The sequence below is a fragment of the Spermophilus citellus genome, assembly GCF_964194105.1.
Source record: "Spermophilus citellus genome assembly, chromosome: 13".
Taxonomy (NCBI): Eukaryota; Metazoa; Chordata; class Mammalia; order Rodentia; family Sciuridae; genus Spermophilus; species Spermophilus citellus.
Window position 1 is genome coordinate 96,948,536 of NC_138193.1, and position 21,814 is coordinate 96,970,349.

Consider the following 21,814-nt stretch of genomic DNA (forward strand, 5'->3'; position numbering starts at 1 on the left):
TGGGCTTGGGCAGACTGCCAGTTTTCATGTGTTTTGGGGTTTGGATTAGAGTTCACCTCCACTCAAGCATTTAAGGTAAACTTTCCACCAATTCAAACTCCAGTTAGTACAAACAGAACACTTGAATATTTCCAAGCCCATACTTAAAAATCCAAGTTTGAAAAACTGAAGTTGATAGAAGCATAGAAACAGAGAGTTTCCTCCTCATTGCACTGAGTAGAGTTTGGGGTCCTGAGCGAGAGCAGGTCGCATCTATAGGGACTCCAGTAGAGCAGGGTGGAAGCAACAGATCTGGGAGAAATCACTCCATGGTGTTGCCATGTTCACTGCAGAGGCTGTGGGGTGGTGGGAGTGAAGGCAGGCTGTGGAGATTCTGGCCCAGGGGGCTGAGGAAGGGGAGAGATAATGTTCTGGGTTCCTTCCTGGCTTGGGTTGAGGTACCTTTGGTCATGCACAGGAGGAAGATTTGGGCAGGAAGACAGCCAGGGTATGTGGAGCTAGAGATGCTGTGGAAGACCAGAGCACAAGTTCTTATCATTCTGATTCTTCCAGCTTCCTCACAGTCTCACCTCTTCTAATCTGGCAGAACCAGTTAAATAGAATTAAAAACTCATTTCCTCTGTCACATTAGTCATACTTCAAGTGTTCAGTAGCCACATGGGGCCAGTGGCAACTGTACTGGTTTTAGCACAAAATATGGAAACATGGGTAGCATGGAGATGCTGTTTCAAAGTTCTACAGAAAAGAAGAGCCACTGGAAAGTTTTCATCAGAATAATAACATCAGCAGATGGCATTTCAGAAAAGTCCCTCTGGTTGCAAAGAATTGAGTGAATTGGTGGTGACATGGGAGCATCCAGACTTAGATCTGACAAATGACCAATAGAACTTCCCCTACACAAACACTCACAGATTTTCTCCTACCCCCTCCAGCACACTCTCTTCCTCTCATATCCACATTCCCTGTCTCTGTTTCTCTAATACATCCGTGAACACACATTTGCTTTTTGCAGTTTCTCATATGCTACAGAGGCTTTTAATTAATTTCCTCTTAAGGAGCTGGCTCAGTGCCACTTCCAGGTGGTAGTGGTGTGCCATGGCCTGATGCATATTAAGAACATCTCTGTCACAGAGCTGAAATCCCTGTGGTGATCCCACTTAAACCTACTATGTTCAACCAGAGACATTTTTCACTTCTTTTAGTATCAAACCATTAAAATATTACAGCTTGCTCTAGCTAGTGAAGCAAACACGCAATGCAAATCAGCCCAGTGGTACAGTTCTTTATTTCACATGGATCCCATGTTCCCTGTCCCCACATTTCTTTGCAACCCGAGGGACTTTTCTGAAATGCAAGTTTGGTGATATTCTTAATTGAATCTTCTTGGTGGCTCTTCTTTTCTGTAGCACTTTGTCATGGCATCTCCATGCTACCCATGTTTCTCCATATTTTATGCATTCCTAGTACAGCAGATACTAGCCATATGTGGCTGTTGAGCACTTGAAATGTGACCAGTGTGATGGAGGAAATGTATTTAATTTTATTTATTTATTTATAATTTTTTAGTTGTTGATGGTCCTTTATTTTTTATTTATTTGTATGCAGTGCTGAGAATCAAACCCTGTGCCTCACACATGCTAGGCAAGTACTCTGCCACTGAGCCACAACTCCAGCCCCTTAATTTTGTTTAATTGGAATTAAGTGGAATTTAAGCAGCTGCATGTGGCTGGTGGCAATGCAGAAAAACGGGATGTGGAGGGAGAAAGAATCAGATATTTTTTCTTTTATTATGATTTTTACTTAATAAAGGTTTTTGATGCATTTAGTATTGGAAAAGAGGTAATCTGACAAATTCAGCTAACATCATCACTTCAGCATTCCATGGGTAAAAATAAACAGTGTTGAACAAGTCTCAGCTCCAACAACCACTCCCTCCTCTCTATAATCTGGTGGAACCAGAGAATTGTGCGCATAGTTGAGCTTATTTCTTTTACGGTTCTCACTGGACACAGCATTTTTTTCTCTTGAGCTTGTAATACAGCAAAGGGCCCAGAGGCAGTGAGCTGTTAGTTGGATGTCTTTCCCCCACTCCTTTGTCCTCTCTCTAGGTTGCGGTCCTTTGAGAACAGATAATCTAGAAAAGGAACAACCTTGCATCTTGTAAATCCATCTCTCCACACTAATGCCTTGATATTTTGTTCATTTTAGTGACAGAGAAGGAAAGTAACTGATTTGCTCCCAGAATTATTTATGGTGTGCTGCATGATGACATGTAGAGAAGAATGACATTTTTGCCTTATAGATCTGAGAGTCTTCAGACATTGGAAGCCAGTTACTATGCTTACTGCATATTAATAATTGTGCTTATGCATATTACTATATTGATTTAACAGCACGTAGCTTGGCACAGTGATCCAAAGCTGTCATCTTCTACAAGAACTCCTACCCTGTGCATCCCTACCCTATACTCACTTCTAGAAGGGCTCTTTTGTTGACATCAGTAAGTCATGGGTATTGAGATTTTAACTAGAATTTTTCTGGATGTCTTTCCATTCCTTTGGTGAACCCCACCACAAGTTTCTCCCAGTGTAACAACAGTACTGACATTTCTCAAAATACCAGGGCTTTTCCAGAGCCAGAGAATTATCTTGTGATTTACTGTTGGATTCAGTGGGCTTTCCACTTTGATCATGGAGGACTCTGAAAGACTCTGAGTTCATCATATACCATTTCTGATAGACTTCTAGGAGGTCTCTTCTTGAAGGTGTTTAACCAAATGGTCGTGTATCCTCCTAGCTTACATTTTAGCAGGAAAGGAAAACAATGACACTCCAATTGAATTCTAGATTGGAAGAACTAAACTTTTTTGTTATACCCTAAATTCCAGTGTGTTGTGAATTTTTGGTCCCCTTCTTCCTTGGTTTAGGACCTCAGGCTCCATAATTAATTCCTGTAGCTCTACCATCTATGGAATGCTGATGTTCTCAGGACTCTGTCTTGGGCCATCTTGGACTCCCATTTTAGTGGTCTTGCATTTTATCTCCAACCCAAATCAATTCATTCTCAGTTCAGTCCAGTCTCAAATTCTGGTTGGAGAACTATTTATCAAATTGCTGCCTGACATTTCCAGGTAGATGTTTCACAGACATCAACAACTCAATACGTGTAAACCTGGGCCTACAGTACCTAGTCCTCCTCCATTCTTCCAACTCAGGAAGTGGCAGCACCATCCCCTTCACACTGAAGCCAGAAATTTGGGAATCCTTCTGTCTCCTCACCTCACCTCTGCTTCCACCACAACCAGCCGGACACTACAGACTTTTTTTTCATCTTTTTTGAGTTATAATTTGTATGCAATAAAAATTCACCAATTAAGAATACAACTTGATGAGTTTTGACCAAGGCCTATAATTCATTCAGTCACTATGGCCTTTTCTTCCTGAATCTCTTTAATTCAACCATTTCTGTCTCTGATGTGGTACAAGCCACCAAGAGCCACCTCACACCTAGACACTGCAGTCTACTCACCGAACTTCCTGTCTTTTCTTTCACCTTGCTCCAGTCTGCTTTTTACACTCAGAGAGTCATTCTTCAACAGCAGTGTCCCAGCGTGTCACCTGCTTACACTCAGGGGCCTCTGGTGTTGTAGCCTAGAGCAGTCTTGTTAGGTTAGGAGTACCACAGAGTCGGTCCTGGGCTGGGTTTACTAGGGAGAAGGGTGTGCCAAATCTAGAGCTTTTCTTCTCTGGATTACATCACCTTGGAAGAGTATAGCTGTCACCATTTCCTCACCAACATTATGATGAGTCCCTGGTACCAAGTAAAACTCATCCAAGATATTGAAGGACTCTAGAACCAATTGGGAATCAAAGTCAACACTGATATGGCTTGGGGCCTTGTCCCAAATTCAGGATTATATGACAAAGATTTCTGAATTCTACCCAGATATTGGCGTGATTGCCTGGCCTCAGAATACTTTCCAGCTACCCTGTGGTCTGCACTACAGAAGTAGTTGGCAAACTGCAGCCTACAGGTGGCAGCCTATTTTTGTAAATAAAGTTTTATTGGAATAAAACTATGTTCACTTGTTTACATACTGCTTATAGGTGTTTTCCCTACAATGGCAGTTGAATATTTGCAACAAAAATCCTATGACCTACAAAGCCTTAAATATTTGCTCCCTGGCTCTTTAAGAAAAACAAGCATTTTTGCCTCTTCTTGGATTTAGAATAGGATATTAGAAAGATGAGATGTAGCTCTCAATTGTTCTCAATAGACTCATAGATTTTCACAGCCCATAAATGATATTTTAGAAATCAGAATGTTGTAGTTCATTATTGGCCTCAACACAGAAAAGAATGAGATCTATTATAGCAGGTTTAGTAAGACTTTGCATCTGTTTCATTAGTAGTAGCATCTCTTTCTGAGTTTTGTGGTAGCAAAAATCAAAGGAACAAATTCTGGTCCTATAAAAAGTGTAATATCAGATATGGAGATGAGTCCGCATCACTTCACTTCAGCATGCCCAGGGGCCTGGTAATAGGGAGTATGGGTGTGGCCGAGGGAGTTCCTGAGAAACTTAAGAGGAGAACACAGAGCAGCTGGTAACTAGTAATTGAGGGAAGAACCGCTTCCACTGAGGAAGATGGCATTAGTGAATGACTGTCTAAGCAAGGCCCTGCCTCTGCATCCAGAGCCTTCAGATGATGCTGTTTAGCCTTCTTTGGAGGTTAGACCCCTAAATGTCTGACACTTTGAAACAGTAGTTGCTAAAATTACTCTCACTGAATAGAAATTAAAGAGTTGGAAAACATTATTTTCTTAAATTCTTTTATAACAATACTTTGTAATAATCCTCATTCTGTACTTTCAATATGTAACAAATGAAAAAATTAAGGTACCATGAGAAAAATCTCACTCACCTTTACCCGTCAATTTAATTCAGACTTCTGCCTCAAATAGCCTATTACCAGGCACAGCCAGGAAGCACTCTCTGCACTCCGTGCTCACAGGTACCCAGCCAGCAACTTAGCTGTCGCATGATGGGTTTAGGAGATCTCCTGCTCTCTGTGCCCGCCTGCATCTCTTGATTCATTGTCCATTCCATTTTCACCTTTGATAAAGAAAACCTGGTGCAGCATGAATGATCATGGGCTCAAAGGTCAAGTAGGCCTAGGTTTCAGGGTCGAGCTTTGTCACTTACCTGTTATGTGAGCTTCATATATGTAATCACCTCCTTCAGGGTAGTAGTTAATTAATAAATTACTACTTTGCCATTAGTAGTAATGACAAAGTAGCAATTTATTAATTCAGCAGATTTATGATGAGCACCTCGTATGGGCCAGGCACTATTTTAGGAGGTGATGATCCGTCTGTACAAAGATAAGTCCCTGCTTTCATGTATCTTCCATTCTAGAGTAGAAGACAAAAATAATAAATTCATAATATAATAAAGGGTAGTGATAAATACTTTGCAGAAAAATGGGGCATAAATGGGTTAGAGAGTTTTAGATTTCAAGTTTGATGTCCAGGAAAGGAGTCTGAAGAGGTGGCATTCGACCAGGAAACTAATGTTGTGAGGAAAAGGAGAGCCATGAAGGACCCAAAAAGGCACGCTCAGACTGAGGGAGCAGGAGGAGTGAAGGCCCATGGAGAGCGAGCCTGGCCTTTTCGTGGGGTAGCAGAAGGGCTCTGTGACCAAGAGGGATCAACAGTCGGAAGCCAGTTCCCTGAGGTGGCTAGGGGCCAGACCATGAAGGAGACGTGATCTGATTTTTTAAAAATATTTTTAATAAACCTTATTTTGGAATAGTTTTAGATTTCAAGAAAAGTTGCAAGTTACCATATGCCCATCACTCTGTTTAATATTGACAGCTTGGCCCAAGTCACTTCTAAGAAAGCAACATTGGTACATTAGTATTAACAGAAACTCCAGACTTTAGTCATAGTTCACTAGTTTTTTCGCTTATGTCCTTTTTCTGTCCCAGGGTACCACATTGTGTTCAGTCATCATGTCTTCTTGGTGTCTCTCCTCTGATCTGTAACAATTTTTTAGTCTTTGTTTTTTATGACCTTGACAGTTTTTTAAAAGTATTTTTTAGTTCTTTTTAGAGATACATGACAATACAGTGTATTTTGACATGTTATACATACATGGAGTATAACTTATTCTAATTAGTATCCCAGTCTTGTGGTTGTACATGATGTAGAGTTTCACTGTGGTGTATTCATGTATGTACATAGGAAAGGTTTTCCCGGTTCATTCTACTGTCTTTCCTATTCCTGTCTCCCTCCCTTCCCTTTATTCCTCTTTGTCTAATCCACTGAACTTCTTTTGGGGTGGGGGGAGTACCAGATATTGTACTCAGGAACACTTGACCACTGACCAACATACCCAGTCCTATTTTGTATTTTATTTAGATACAGGGTCTCACTGAGTTGCTTAGGACCTCGCTAAACTGCTGAGGCTGGCTTTGAACTCACTGTCCTCCTGTCTCAGCCTCCTGAGCCACTGGGATTATAGGTATATACCACCGTGCCTGGCTAATCCACTTAACTTCTGTCACCCACCCCTACTTGATGTATGTTAGCATCTGCAAAAGAGAGAACATTTGATCTTTGGTGTTTGGGGGATTAGCTTATTTCACTTAACACGATAATCTGTAGACCACCCATTTACCAGCAAATGTCATAAAGCCATTCTTTTTTCATGACTGAGTAATATTTCATTGTGTATATATACTTTATCCATATCATATATACACAATGGAATATTAGTCATAAAACATATTACATTTTATTTATCCAATTATCTGTTGAAGTGCACCCAGGTTGGTTCCATAACTTAGCTATTGTGAATTGAGCTGATTTTAACTTCTTTGGGTATATACCAAGGAGTGGGATAACTGGGTCAAATGGTGGTTCCATTCCAAGTTTTCTGATGAACCTCCATACTGCTTTCCAGAGTGGTTGTACCAGTTTGCAGTCTCAACAGCAATCTATGACTGTACTTTTTCCCTCGCTTTCTCACTAACACTTATTGTTACTAGTATTCTTGATAATTGCCATTCTGGCTGGAGTGAAGTGAAATCTCAGCATAGTTTTAATTTGCATTTCTCTAATTTCTAGAGATGTTGAACATCATTTTTTCAAATATTTGCTGACCATTCATATTTCTTCTGTGAAGTGCAGGTGCAGTTCCTTTGCCCATTTATTGGTTGGGTTATTGTGGGGGGGGTTGGTATCAAGTTTTTTGAGTTCTTTATGTATTCTGGAGATCAATGCTCTAAGGTGCAGGTGGCAAAGATGTTCTCCCATGCTACAGGCTCCTTCTTCACATTCTTGATTGTTCCCTTTGCTGTGAAGAAGCTTTTTAGTTTGATGCCATCCCATTTATTGATTCTTGATTTTACTGGTGCTTTAGGAGTCCTGTTGAAGAAGTCGATTCCTAAGCCGACATGATGGAGAGTTGGGCCTACATTTTCCTCTAGGAGGTGCAGAGGATCTTGACAGTTTTGAGGAGTCCTGGTCAGATATTTTGTAGAAGGTTTTTCATGGTTTTCTCATGGTTAGTTTGGGGTTGTGTTTCAGGGAAGAGTATCACAGGAATGAGGTGCCCTTGTCTTGTTAGAGGGCCATACCATCGACAGACTCCACCAGTGGTGGTCGTCCGTTTACCTGCCCAAGTAGGTGTCTATATATTTTTTAATTCCTTTCCTACTTTGTTCCTTGGAAGCAGGTCACCCAGCACAGACCCACACAAGGTCAGGGGTTGGGGGAAGTGTCTACGTCCTCTGTATCTCCCATTCATGTGTTTATTCGGTCTTTTATTTATTTCAGTTTGAACTCTTGGAAACTTATTTTCTACTTTGGATTATAATCCAATGCCATCATTTTATTGCTGAAATTGTTCCGGGGCTTTGGCCACTGGGACTTCTTCAAGCCAGATCCTGTGTCCCTTTGACATACCTTCTTTTCTTTTCTTTAGTACCTCCTCACTTTCCGGCATACAACATGCTCTTGCTTTTCTTATACAGTCCTACCCCCACCTTAGAATGAGACATTTCTCTACAGAACCTGGTTCCTTTTATTAGAGAATGACATTAGAAATCAGTGTCTGTATACATACGCATCCAAAGTCCTTTATCCACTTGTGTCTACATCACGCCATCCAGGAGTTAAACTGATGAGTCTGTTGCTAGTTCTGTTTTGCATGTTTCCCTCTAGCTTTTCTCCCTTGATTATGTGCAGTTTTCCTCTCCAGTGGTGAGAAACCTGATTCCTTTCATCCAACAGCCATTTCCAGTCCCAGAAGCATGTGTAGCAGTTTCAGAATTATTAGTTAGGTTCCTCAATTTCTTAAACAGATTTATTGAGATGTAATTCATATACTGTATAATTCATCCATTCAGAATATACAGTTCGGTGGTTTTAGTATATGCAGTTGTACAATCATCATCACAGTCAATTTTAGAAAAATTTTCATCACCCGGAACTGAATTATTACTAAAAGATCACTCAGTGCAGTGCAAAAAATCAGCTGCCGAGGAAGAGAGTAGCAAAAGAAAGACCAGACAAGAAGCTGTTGGAACCAGGCATGGTGGCCCATTCCTATAATGCCAGCTATACAGAAGGCCGACACAGGAGGATCACAAATTCAAGGCCAATCTGGGCAACTTAGACCCTGTCTAAAAAAGAAAAAGGGGTGGAGGTGTAGCTGAGAGGTAGAGCCCCTGCTTAGCAGGCACAAGGCCCTGGGTTCAATCCTCAGCATTGGAAAAAAAAAAAAAAAAAGAGAGAGAGAGAGGCTGTTGACCTTGGCTAAATAAGGCATGGTGAGAAACTGTGCCATGTGTCATGATGGCAGGGGAGGTGGTGAGAAAACAGCCATTAGAACTTACGGTAGATGGCATGTGGTGTGAGAGGAAGAGAGAATTAGGGAATCTCCATTTTTGGCTTGATGGCTGGGTAAACATGATGCTCCTTATTTAAACTGGTACATGTGGGGAATAGCAGGTGAGAAAGTAGGATGGGAAAATGGAGAATTCTGTTTTGAATGTTAGGTTTGAGATGACTATTAGGTAGCTGAGGAAGCCATCAAAAATACGATTCTAAAGCTTAGGGAAGAGGTCAGGGCTGAAAATGTAAAATTAAGAGACCCTGTCTCAAAAGATGTTATAATAATACATTTCTTGTAAGATTGTCCTGAGATCAGGAAAAAAAGCACATATAAAAGCATCTGATAGGTCTCAGATACCTTGTTGACAGTGACTACAGATGTATTCCAGATGCTTTGTCAACATTATTTTACTTAATCCTCCCAACACTCTATAAAGTAAACATTACAGGAGGTAGACTTTATGCTATTTCCCTGTTTTACAGATGAGGGGACTGAAGCATGGAAAGGTTATTGCCCAAGTCCTCATAGCAGACAAGCATCTGTGTGGATTACAACCAAAAGCCCACACTCTCTCGTGCTTTTCTACACTGCTCCCACTTGGTGCAGAGTACCTTTATGGTGGCTCCACACCCCTGCTCCACACCCAGCCTCCAGCGTGCTTTACTGCTTCTGACCTTGTCCACACATTGTTTGCCTTTCATCCCTGTTTTCCCCACACAAATCTCTGCCTCTTTTTAACTGTTCCCACAAATGTGCCTTTTGGCTGTGCTGAGCTGGGCTCCGTGGCACACACCTGTAATCCCAGCAGCTCTGGAGGATCACTAGTTTGAGACTAGGCTGGACAACTTAGCTAAACCTTGTCTCAAAATAAAAATTAAGGGCTGGGGGTGTGGCCGAGTGGTAGAGCACTTGCCTCATATTGTGAGGCCCTGGGTTTCATCCTCAGCACCACATAAGAAATAAGTAAACAAAGGTATTGTGTCCATCTACAACTAAAAATGGTTTTTAAATAAATAATAAAAAGGGTTGGGGACATAGCTCTGTGGTAGAGCACCCTGGGTTTAATCCCTAGTCCAGAGAGAAAGAGGGAAAGGGAGGAAAGGAACAGAAGTTCTGCTGAAACCGTGAAACAGTGCAGATTCCCAAGCCTCTTTCGCAGAGAGTCTGATCTAGTAGAAAAGCCAGGATGTTCTGGAGGAGGTAGTCTGGGAAAACGCAGTATTAGAAAAATGACTTTAGACCCTACCACGTCCCACCAGGGCCCTCTGTCCCAGCGCTGGTTCTCATTACTGTTGGTCTGGCGCTAGGGGAGCCTTGGGTGAAAGTCTGCTGTGTGCATATCCTAGGAGGGTACGCTCATCCCATCGTGGCTCCAGTTGAACTTCAGGGCTCATTCCCTGGCCTTGCTTTTGCTAATCTCCCTGACTGGTTAAAGTTCTGTTAGGTCCTCTTAGAGAATATCCCTCTCAACAGCTATATTTGCAATTTTGCACCTATTTTTGTGGTCATGTCTTTTCCCATAGACTGTAGCACCAGCAGGACGGTAGCCATGCCCGGGTTTTGCTCCTGTGGTGTCCCCACCTCTGCCTGATACCTCTTAGGTGCTCCACACACTGTTTCAAATGTCCAGTTTCCATCAGAAATGCTGTTAGACTTATTATATATTTAGGCATGAAAATCATCTACTTTTATAGATTGAGTTGATATTTGACGTCTTAGAACAATTATTTATAGGAAAATACATACTGAATTGTAAACTATTGACTTGGCTCTAGAAAAACAGTTTTCTAACCTATTTTTCAGTTAGTGTCATATGTATATTTGTATTTTGTCAAAAAGAAGAGTTAAAAATCTGTTCAAACAGGTGCAACTTTCAAGGTGAGCATCCTATCAAGCAAAATGATCAGAAAATGCATGGACACTTCAGTTCCTTTTCTACTGCAGGCAGCTACTGATAATGCTTTTCATTTCGATCTAGATCCTTAGTTAGGAGTCAACACAGTGGCACGTTCTGTAATCTCAGTGACTGGGGAGGCTGAGTCTGGTCTGAATGATAGCAAGTTTGAAGCCCCGAGCCTTGCCTGGCAGCTTTGTGAGACTGTCTTTAAAAAAAAAAAAAATGTCTAGGGATGTAGCTTCGTGGTAGAGTACCCATGAGTCAATCCCCAGTACTGTTTAAAAAAAAAAAAAAAAAGAGAGAGAAGAGGAGGAGGAGCTTAATTATCTGGCAAATACAAATAACACTAGTTCTAAACAACAGTCTTTCTATAAACTTAAAATGGAATTTGGCAGATTGTCACATCCATATCATTGAGAAAAAAGAAACAATTAGAAAGAAAAAATCCACTAAGCTCCCACCTTAAGTACTCCTCCGCCTGTGTCTACCCATGTGCCTGGCTAGAGGGCCCTCCTGTGCACTGGGCCTCATCGTCACTGGTCAGTTAAGGACTTCTGGTAAAGCAGTTCTCCTCTGTCATCCTTTGCCCTCATCTCAACTGGATCTTTTCTGTCAATCTATACATCTCATTTCTTCTTTTTTTTTTTTGGGGGGGGGGAGTCCTATCTTGGCCTCAGTTTCCCCTCCAGTGATCCCTGTGTCTCTCTCTCTCTCTGTCTACCATTTTAGGAGAACTTCTTGAAAGTTATCTGTAGTATGCATCTTCGGTTTTTGTTCTGCCATGTACACCAGTCAGATGTTCACCTCCCACTACTCTGCTAGAACTAGCGCTGTCATGGAAACTTCCTGGATTCCAGGGCACTGACTTTAGTGGTCACTGCTCAGGGCCTTGCTTGGTCTCTGAGTGGCGTCTGGCACGGATCATCTCTCCTGCTTTCTTGGAACACTGTAATGCTTGGCTTACAGGTGTCGTACTCGTTTTCCTTCATTCCTTCCTGGCTTCCTTTGCTAGTGCTTCATACCTTTTTGAACTGTGAATGGTAGTATGCCTGGATGGCTTTTCTTTTCTGAGATCAGACAAGATCAGGTACATTCAGGGTGGTATGGCAGTAGACACCACTTTTTTTTCTATCTTCATTCTCTTACTATAGGTAGTCTCATCTGTATTCATAGATTTTATTACTGTCTTAGGGCTGGGGATACAGCTTAGTTGGTAGAGTGCTTGCCTCACATGCACAAGGCCCTGGGTTCAATCCCCAGCACCACCAAAAAAAATTAAATAATGATGACTGTCTGCATACTGGTGACTTCTAGTCTTATTTTTCTGGTCCAGACCTTTTCCTCAGCTCTAATTGCTTATGTCTACCTCCTGATCAGTACTTTTCCTTGGGTGTTTAATACACGTCTTACAATGTGCATGTCCCAAACTGAGTTCTCTATCTTCCCCCACCAAATCTACTTTTCCCAGTCTTCCCCTCCTGGTTATTGGCAGTTTCATTCTTTTAGTTACTCAGTAAAAATCTTGATTCCTGTCATTCTCTTACATCCATCTAAACTGTCTGATTATTAGATCAACTCTAACAAAAAAATAAATAAACAAAACACCAAGATCCTACTATTTCTTGCCACTTCTGCTATTACTATTTTTCTACACACCCTGTCTCTCATCTGAAATGTTTTGAATGTTGCAGAATTTTTTTTTTTTTTAGTGGTACTGGGGATTGAACCCAGGGATGCTTAACCACTGAACCACATCCATTACCCCGCCCTTGTAATTTTTAATTTTGAGACAAGGTCTCACTCAGTTGCTTAGGGCCTCACTAAGTTGCTGAGACTGACCCTGAACTTGTGATCCTCCTGCCTCAGCCTCCAGAGTCTCTGGGATTACAAGTGTGCACCACCATGCCCTCAGGAATGTTGCAATAATCTACTTGAGTGCTTCTGTTCTCTACAGTTTACTTTCCACAGAGCAAATTATCCTACTAAAATGTAAATCTTATCATTCCTTACTTCTTTTTTAAACAAATATTTTTCTATGTTATTGATGGGTCTTTATTTATTTGCTTTGTTTTGTTTTGTATGTGGTGCTGAGAATTGAACCCGGTGCCTCACATGGTAGGCAAGTGCTCTACCACTGAGCCACAACCCCAGCCCTCCTTGCTTCTTTTCAAAACCCTCCTATAGCTTCTTATATCAAAGTAAAAGCTTATGTCCAGATAGTGGCCTGCAAGGTTATATAGCAGTACTTCCCAACCTGTCCACCACGAAGAAGCAGTTTTATTTAAGTTTTCATTTCCAGTTTGAGGTGGATCAATACTTTACAAAGGTATGATAAAAATGAGTTATTAGGGAACTTCCACTCTGGTTGTGGTGAAGTAACTGTTATTAAATTATAGCTTTCCCAGTATGAACTACAACTAGTCTAAATATAAGAAACAGTTGTTTTCAGAAAGTAGATAATAAGTGCTACAGGACTGATCCCTGAGGGAAGAGAAGCAGTGAAGATAGCCCTGTGTTTGCTCTGGCATCCTGCCCAGAGGCATTTGTCCATAGTGCAATGGATACTAGCAGAGCAGGACACTCTTCTGAGATGTGGAGATAGAAGTCAGACTTCAAGAAAGCTGGAATTTCCCAGGCAGAATACCAGAGGGGAGGAAGCCATCTTTCTGAAAACTAAGCTGTATTTGTATAGAATGAGACTTTCTAATACCTTGGAAAGAACAAATCCTGAAAATCTGAAAATGGAACAGGTAATTACCTGAGACACACAAATATTTGAGTTCCGACCAGTCAAAGTAGAGAAGAGAGACGACATTAAAAACTGAACATTACTCTGTAAAAACCATCAGGAAGGCCACTCCTTAGGAGCAGGGTGAAAATTGTCCTTGATAAAGGCCACTCTAGATCTGTGCTGATGAAGCTTAAAACAAGCCTCAAAATTAACTGCCTGGTGAGGTGTGGTAGCAGATGCCTGTAATCCCAGTGGCTGGAGAGGCTGAAAGGAGAATCCTGAGTTCAAAGCTAGCCTCAACAACAGCAAGGTGCTAAGCAACTCTGTGAGACCCTGTCTCTTAAATAAAATATAAATTAGGGCTGGGGATGTGGCTCAGTAGCCAAGTGCCCCTGAGTTCAGTCCCCAGTACCAAAAAAAAAAAAAAAAAAAAAACAAAAAAAAAAAAAAAAAAAAAACCTGCCAGATTCTTTAGAGGAAGGCAACAAAATCCAGACATTTATAATATAAATTTATCATTTCCATGATTCAGTAAGGAAAAAAAAAAAGTTTAGAAGACACAGGAAAAGGCAGGAAAATATGAGCTCTATCCAGGAGAAAAATCAGTCAAGAGAAACAGAGAAATAATCTATGGTGCAATTAGCATGCATGGATTTTCAAACAGTAATGGTAAATATCAGGAATATAAAGAAAAATATGGATATAATGAGCAAAATGGAAGAAATAAGAAAGAACCAAATGTAATTAAAACTTTCTGAATATATTTTCTACTTTGATTCAAAAAAAATTTAAACAAGAATAATGGAAACGGGGCTGGGGATGTGGCTCAAGCGGTAGCGCGCTCGCCTGGCATGCGTGCTGCCCGGGTTCGATCCTCAGCACCACATACAAACAAAGATGTTGTGTCCACCGAGAACTAAAAAATAAATATTAAAAATTCTAAAAAAGAAAAAAAAAAGAATAATGGAATGCCTAGGGTTGAAAGGGCAATGCTTGAGTTGAAAAAGTCAGTGGCTGGCTGGACTTAACAGAAGATCAGAAATCATAGGAGAATAGTTCACTGAAGTTAAAGACAGAGAGATACAACTATCCAAAATGAAGCACAAAGAAGAGAATTCCTGAAAAATGAACAGAGGCTCAGTTACCTGTGGGACAATGTCAAGCAAAAAAACTATAAATCTACAGATTTATAGGCTCAACAACAACAGAAAAGCTCAATAAATTTAAGCAGGCTAAATAGAGACAACAATCATACCAACCAAGACACGTCAGAATAAAATTGCTGAACAGTAAGTAATGAGAAAGAGAACATATTAAAGGCAGCTAGAGGGAAAAAAAGACATGTTGTATACAGAAAAAAAAAAAAAAAAAAACAAGAATATTGATGACAACTCACTAAAAACAACGCAGGCCAGAAGAAAATGGAATGGTACTTTGAAAGTCCTAAGATAAATCATTTATTTTTCTTCTTTCTAAATACACATTTCCTAGCTTTATCCACTGAAAGGGCCTAAAAGTAGTGACAAACCAGAAATACTGAGCACCCTAATATGGTCTCTAAATACTCGTTCCCAGTAAAGGAAACCACAAGCCCTTGGAAAAGTGGTTTATTTCAAGTCTGGGACAGGATATATACAAGACAAAATGGGTGTATCTTATTACAAAAAGCAAGGAAACGAATAAGTTCTAATTGGTGTGTCAGAGAACTCAGAAGCTTCTGCCCCACTTGTCAAAAGTAGGACAGTCTGAGTATCGAAAACATAACTGAGCCAGGCACACTGTTATGTGTCTGTAATCTCAGCCACTTGGGAGGCTAAAGTAAGAGGATCACTTGAGTTGAACTTATCACTGGGGTCCGTGAATTCAAGTTTGGTCTGGGCAATGTAGCAAGACGTCATCTAAAAAAATAACCATAATAACAATTGAAATTGATTGGAACACCTATATGAATTCATAATGATACTAAGAAAATTCCTGGGTAGCCATTAGAGGTTGCTATGGCACTAACTCATTATTCTGAATTTTATTAAATAATGGAAAAATCAGCCTTTGTTTTACAGTCTTTCTTAAGATTAAAAAATAGGAAAATAATAATTGCAGAAAGGATGATAATATTAGAAAAATCAACATTTTGCCACACCGCCCCCCTAAAAAAATGGTGAATCTAGGTAAGAATCATTAGTATATGTTAAAGTACCGTTAGGTTAAAAATTAAAAGAAGGACTTCATAATGGAGAGAGACGACCAATAACATCTGAGTCCACTCATCAGTGTCTGTATTCCATTCCATTATATGCCTTCTTTTTGGTTTATGAGTACAACATACACAGACTCAAGCCACTTCTCATGAACAAAACAAGCAAAAAATGTAATCAAGTATCTAGATCTAAACACGGGATAGAGAAATAAGTTACAATGTCTTATAACTTGCACAGGAAACAGTCAAATCCAGAATATAGTGTATTCTACGAGGTATTCTGGTTTCTTCACAACAGATGTCATAAAATAAACGAGGAAAAGATGGAACCATTATGGACTAAAGACAGAAATATATCCATCAAATGTAAGCTTATCAACCAAATGCAAAGTGGGAACCTTGTTTGGATCTTGATTTTAACAGGAAAGGGACACTTTTAGGATTTGAAGAGATTTTTCAAAATAGCTGATATATTAAAACACTTTTGCCAAATTTCATAAGTGTGATGATAATGTTGGTCATGTAAAATGTTTTCACTGATAGATATATAAGCTCAAGGATTCCTAAGTGAAATAATTGCCTTGGATTTACTATAGCCACCTTTCCTGCACCAAAGTTAAAAGAAGAAAGAATAGATTACACAAGATTGATGAAATGTTGATATTTGTTCATGTTTGTTGATGGGTACCTGAGAGGCAGTCCTTAGATTATTGTATTTTATGCAAATTTTAGCATTTGTATAATAAATTTTTTAAAAAACATGCCATATAGCAGCACAATTCACAATAGCTAAATTGTGGAACCAACCTAAGTGTTCTTCAGTAGACGAATGGATAAAAAAAATGTGGTAAAAATACATAATGGAATATTACTCAGCATTAAAAGATAATAGAATCATGGCATTTGCAGGTAAATGGATGGAGCTGGAGAATATAATGCTGAGTGAAGTTAGCCAATTCCAAAAAACAAATGCCGAGTTTTTCTCTGATATAAGGAGGCTGACTTATATTGGAGTTGGGAGGGGGAGCGTGGGAGGAATAGACTAACTCTAGTTAGGGAAAAGGGGTTGGAGGGGAAGGGAAGAGGCATGGGTTAGAAATGATGGTGGAATGAGATGGACATCATTATCCAAAGTATATATATGAAGACACAAATGATATGAATATACTTTGTATACAACTAGAGATATGAAAAATGGCCTCTATATGTGTAATATGAATTGTAACGCATTCTGCTGTCATATATAACAAATTAGAATAAAAAATTTTTTAAAAAAGAGCATGTGCTTAAGAACCTTTCCCATATCTCTAAGAGAGAGTCTCACAGAGATGTCTTATAATTGGATACAATTCCACTGAGTTTGGTTCAAGTACAAGTTTTATGGGAGAAAATAGACTGAAGCTAAAGGAGGTATTCTGACAAATAATATTTAGATAGCAGTGTGCATTAACATTGAAAATTCTTAAGGGTAGACAAAAGCTATAAAAGCAAAATGTTCAGAAATCACTTAGTAATACGAAATAGATTCATTCTGCTCAATAGTTCTGCCAGAGGGCCTCCCTAAAACATACACCCATTGCAAAGCCCAGAACCTTGACAGAGCTGAGAGCACAGTTCCTCAAGGACTGTGTTGTCAGTTGGCCAACATTATCTCCTAAAAGGTTGCTTGTGTTAAAGGACTGGGATGGAGTCCAGATCGCCTAATACCTTATCACATTATGCATTGTGGTTTTTTATTATTTTCCTTATCATGATTTATTTTTCCTATTTTTAAGTTTGCTCATTTTAATCCATGTTCATTTTTCCTTCTGTGTTTGTCACACTTGCTGTCCTTGCCTGCATCGTTCCCAGGTTTCAGTATAGCCAGGATATGCCCAGCTCGCTGGCCGATGAGCATGCGCTGATAGCCTCCTATGTGGCCCGTCTGCAGCACTGTGCACGGTTAGTGGTAGAGCAACAGCACCAGGCGGGTAGCCAGGGCTGATTGGAGGGAGTGAGAGCTGGGTTACCTGGGGTTGCCAGCCGGAAAAGCTCAGCATGTGGGGTGCTCTTGAAAACTTGCCAGCTGTGGTTGGCAGAGTTAAAACAATTGCTGATGCATTGGCTTCCACAAGAGAAGGAGCCTTGCCAAGCCCAGCATTTACCTAAACGTGGAGTTATAAAGTCTCCCCAGAAGTAGGGTTTAACCCCTTCAGATTGCACTTGAAGAGTGCATAAAACCTCCTAGAGATCTACAGTTCCAGATATCGTTCACAGAAGTGTTTCATGCATTCTCTCCTTCTAAATAATGAAATCTTCCTATTGATACTCGAAGGTGAAGGCCAATCAGTCTCACTTTGTCTAATATGGGTGCTTTGATGCCATCACCCTATTTCATCTTTAGTATGTTGGCATAAATCTGTCATTTTAGATTCTTTAAACCACTGGTGTTCAACAGTGGTATTGGATCATTGTCACCTAAGAGGCTTCTTAAGAACTCTATATATACCTCCTCATATTATAATAGTTACATGTACTATAATCCTCCATGCCCCTTACCCTAAAAACTACTGTGGCAAAACAAATAAATAAATAAAAGCTACTATTTTTTAATTTATATATGGCAGCGGAATGCATTGCAATTCTTATTATACATATAAACCACCATTTTTCATATCTCTGGATGTATACAAAGTATACTCACACCAATTCATGTCTTCATACATGTAGTTTGGATAATAATGATCATCACATTCCGCCATCATTTCTAACCCCATGTCCCACCCCCCTTGCCTTTAACCCCTCTTCCCTATCTAGAGTTCTGACTTACTGTTACTATGGGAATGTGACTGATCCCTCAGTGGGTTGAGATGGAAAAATATTAGGTAACCACTAACTATGGCAAAGTTAATCCCTTAAAAAAAAAGTTAATACCAAACAAAGCACTTTTCATTCAGGTAGAACCACAGCCTCCTGTCTACTCCATGCCGACACCATTCTCCAAGGATGATAACCTAAAGCCACCCCTTCCCTCTACATAGCAGCAAAGAGGAGTATGATGCCAAAGAACTTGTAAAGCCTTGCTTTGAGAAGCCTATTATAAGAGAAAATCATAATATATAAACTATACATATAACAGGTAGAACATTAAATTTGATCCAAGTTTTTCACATAGCATGCATGGCTCCTTGGGAAGGTCCTTTGACCTCACTCATCATCCCCCATTCTAATTAGTAGTCAGTGGGGGAAACGTACACTTGAAAAGGACTGTTTTTACTATGGTGTGCCACACTATTTCCCATGAGTTTTTTTTGTGTGACTAAGAAGCATTGTGATTTGGGGGCATTTTCCTCTCTCAAAAGCCATAGAAGATCTAGGATCCTCTGGAGTCCCAGGTGGGTCCAAAGGGGCTCATTCTGGGGAAGGGGAAGTAAGGCTGATAATTGTACGTTGAGTCACAGAGAACATCTTCTTGTCCAACACCTGATTTCTGTGCACTCATTCCAGCCTCTTGGTTTCTGGAAATTGAGATGTTTTACCCCAGGCAGGAAAAATTACTTTTTATCAGTAAGGGCAGTTGTCCAGGATGCTTAAAGATGCCACAGTAAAATGGCAACAGGATGTTGGCAGAGACTGCTGCCTGATATTTCAGCCCACAAAGGTTTGTGGTAGGTTTTGCCAAAGTGTTCAAGTCCCATGGCTTAGGTCCTAGACTCCCTGAGCAAGAAATGGTGGCTTGTGGTCCTGGGAGAACATGATGAGTAGTGAATGCTGCATCTCTTCTTGATTTATAGTCTGAGGAACTGAGCCTCATAGTTCATTGAAGAAGTCAGGCATTTCCTGGCTAATTCTGAAAATGTAAGTCAAACAGAAGAGTAAAGAACCTTTGTAATTACCATCAAATAATTTTCATTGACCTTAAAACTTCTCATTAGCTGAATGGTACATACCCGTAATCCCAGCAACATGGGAGGCTAAGACAGGAGGATCATAAGTTCAAGGCCAGTCTCAGCAAATTAGCAAGGCCCTCAGTAACTTAGTGAGATGCTGTCTCAAAATAAAAAATAAAAAGGGCTGGGGATAAAGACAGACTTTTAAAAAGGGGGTTGGGGACCACCTCTCGGTTCAATTCCCAGTAACAACAACACTAAAATATTCTCATTAACACACAGTTCTAGTTTCTGTCTAGAAAACATAGCCAATTAAAGCAGTCTTATCATCCATGCTTGTGTGTAAATGGCACGTAAGATTACTACAGAGATGGAGTGTGATAGAGGAAAAGGAGCTTCTGTGCCAGAGAGCCTTGCCATATTACAGAGGTCCCACTCTTAGGCTGCTATTCCCTCTGTAATGTCATTTCACTTGTTTTGTTAATCATTCATTTTTGTTTTTTAATTAAAAGATACAGTTTTTGCTGGGCATGGTGATGTAAACCCATAATCCCAGCCACTCAGGAGGCTGAGGCTATAGGATCCCAAGTTCAAGGCCAGCCTTGGCAACTTAGTAAGACCCTTTTTCAAAATAAAATATTTTTTGAAAAAGTGAGGGCTGAGGATGTAGCTCAGTGGGAGAGCACTGCTGAGTTCATTCCACAATATTGCAATAAATCAATAAATAAAACACACAGCTCTCTTGTTTCTGACAAAACACCTTTAAGGCACAAATATGGTAGTTCAACTCAGACTATGGGGTCTTGACCCTGAAATATTACAGCCAACTGAGTAACATGAACATTCACGCACCTAAAACTTTATAAAACATTGATAGGGGTTATAGCCAGAAGACTTAAAGCATGTTTTTATAAAAAAAAAAAAAAAATCTATCCTAGAGGAAAGACTAAGTTAAGGTTAAATTGGCCACAGAAATAGAAACATAGGAAGTTTTTTTTTTTTTTTAAATAGAAAAAATGCAGTTGCTTCTATGCAAGAAAAAGTCAGGGCTTTCTTTATTGATTTAACCTGGACCTTCCCAGCATCCCCACAGTCATTGTAACAAGGTTGGGGGAGTGTTGAACTCATATCTTTAAATTCTTAAATATTACTTTTCATGCCACCAAATTCTGATCAAAAGGTTTGGAAACTTCATGAAACTAGGGCCAAAGTAGAGACAAGCCACAGCAACCTTCACTGGTCAGTCATCATTGTCACTTTTGTCCTAAAGCTTCTTCCAGTCTTAAAGATAATTATGTGGATACAGTTCCTGTTTGTTTATTTTTATTTTTTTATTTGGAGATGGGGTTTTGTTAAATTGCTGAGGCTGGCCTTGTACTTTCAATCCTCCTGCCTCAACCTCCCAAGTTGCTGGCTTTACAGGTGTGTACCACCATGCCTGACAGAGTCCCTGTTAATCTAGGACTGTGCTGGTATGAGTAAACAACAGCTTACTAAAATAAAAAAGTCAACCATTTACATAGGACTAACCTACTCAAGAACCCTTCTTTCATTTAGTTGCCTAAACTAAGGGGTAAAGTTGTAGAATAAGCATAGTAAAATAAGAGAGAGGTATTAAAAGGGAATGTTGAATACCATGGATTCTTCTCCTGCTTTATAGTAGTTTGGTTGGCTCCAGCCAGGGTTCCCCACTTTTGCTCAGCCATGTCAAGTATACTTTTTCTCAGTTCTTTCTTTTTTCATAATATTCTAGTTTTCTCTTGGTCTTTTTGAATTCAAGATCTAGGTCTAAGAAGTCATGGATCTTTCCCAACATTTGGTTAGAAATCCCTAACTCAGAACTTGTGAGTACCCTGTTTTAGCCCTTCATTCAAAATGAAGTGCCCCTTTGCTGGTGCGGGAGAGTGCTTTGTATGCTGGGGAAGAATGACACATGCAGCTTCACATCTCTGAGTCCCCTTTTGTCTCAGGAGACCATTATTGCCTTTGATCCAGGCCTGCATTTCTTTTGTTATTATTCTGAATTATAAGCTTTTCTCCTGTGTCTTCTTTTTAAGGATGGAACAACAGTTGGGGGTGCTTAATAGACACCTGTTGAATTTTTATCTCCTTGGCAGTGTCCTGGAAAGTCCTAGCCGGCTGGATGAGGAGCACCGACTCATAGCCCGCTATGCTGCCCGACTGGCTGCAGAAGCAGGAAACACGGTGAGTAATTTCTACC

The 21,814-nt window shown here is 40.1% G+C and overlaps 1 protein-coding gene and 1 long non-coding RNA gene across 13 annotated transcripts in view; one reads left to right on the plus strand and one right to left on the minus strand.

Moving 5' to 3' along the window:
- The window catches only part of DTNB (dystrobrevin beta), a 233,382-nt gene that overhangs the window by 162,210 nt on the left and 49,358 nt on the right, over positions 1-21,814 (plus strand). For 8 of the 12 annotated variants that reach the window (XM_081265084.1, XM_081265087.1, XM_081265086.1 and 5 more), the window contains exons 11-12: positions 17,576-17,665; positions 21,711-21,798. In XM_081265084.1, coding sequence (XP_081121210.1) covers positions 17,576-17,665; positions 21,711-21,798 — 178 coding nt within the window. The remainder of the gene's footprint in view (positions 1-17,575; positions 17,666-21,710; positions 21,799-21,814) is intronic. The other 4 variants (XM_081265093.1, XM_081265095.1, XM_081265092.1 and 1 more) reach the window with 1 other exon arrangement.
- Positions 291-21,814, minus strand: part of LOC308632744 — a 73,769-nt gene continuing 52,245 nt past the window's right edge. Inside the window, exons 2-4 of the long non-coding RNA XR_014018640.1 lie at positions 5,204-5,412; positions 4,923-5,113; positions 291-506 (exon numbers count right to left, since the gene is read on the minus strand). This is a non-coding gene — a long non-coding RNA (uncharacterized lncRNA). The remainder of the gene's footprint in view (positions 507-4,922; positions 5,114-5,203; positions 5,413-21,814) is intronic.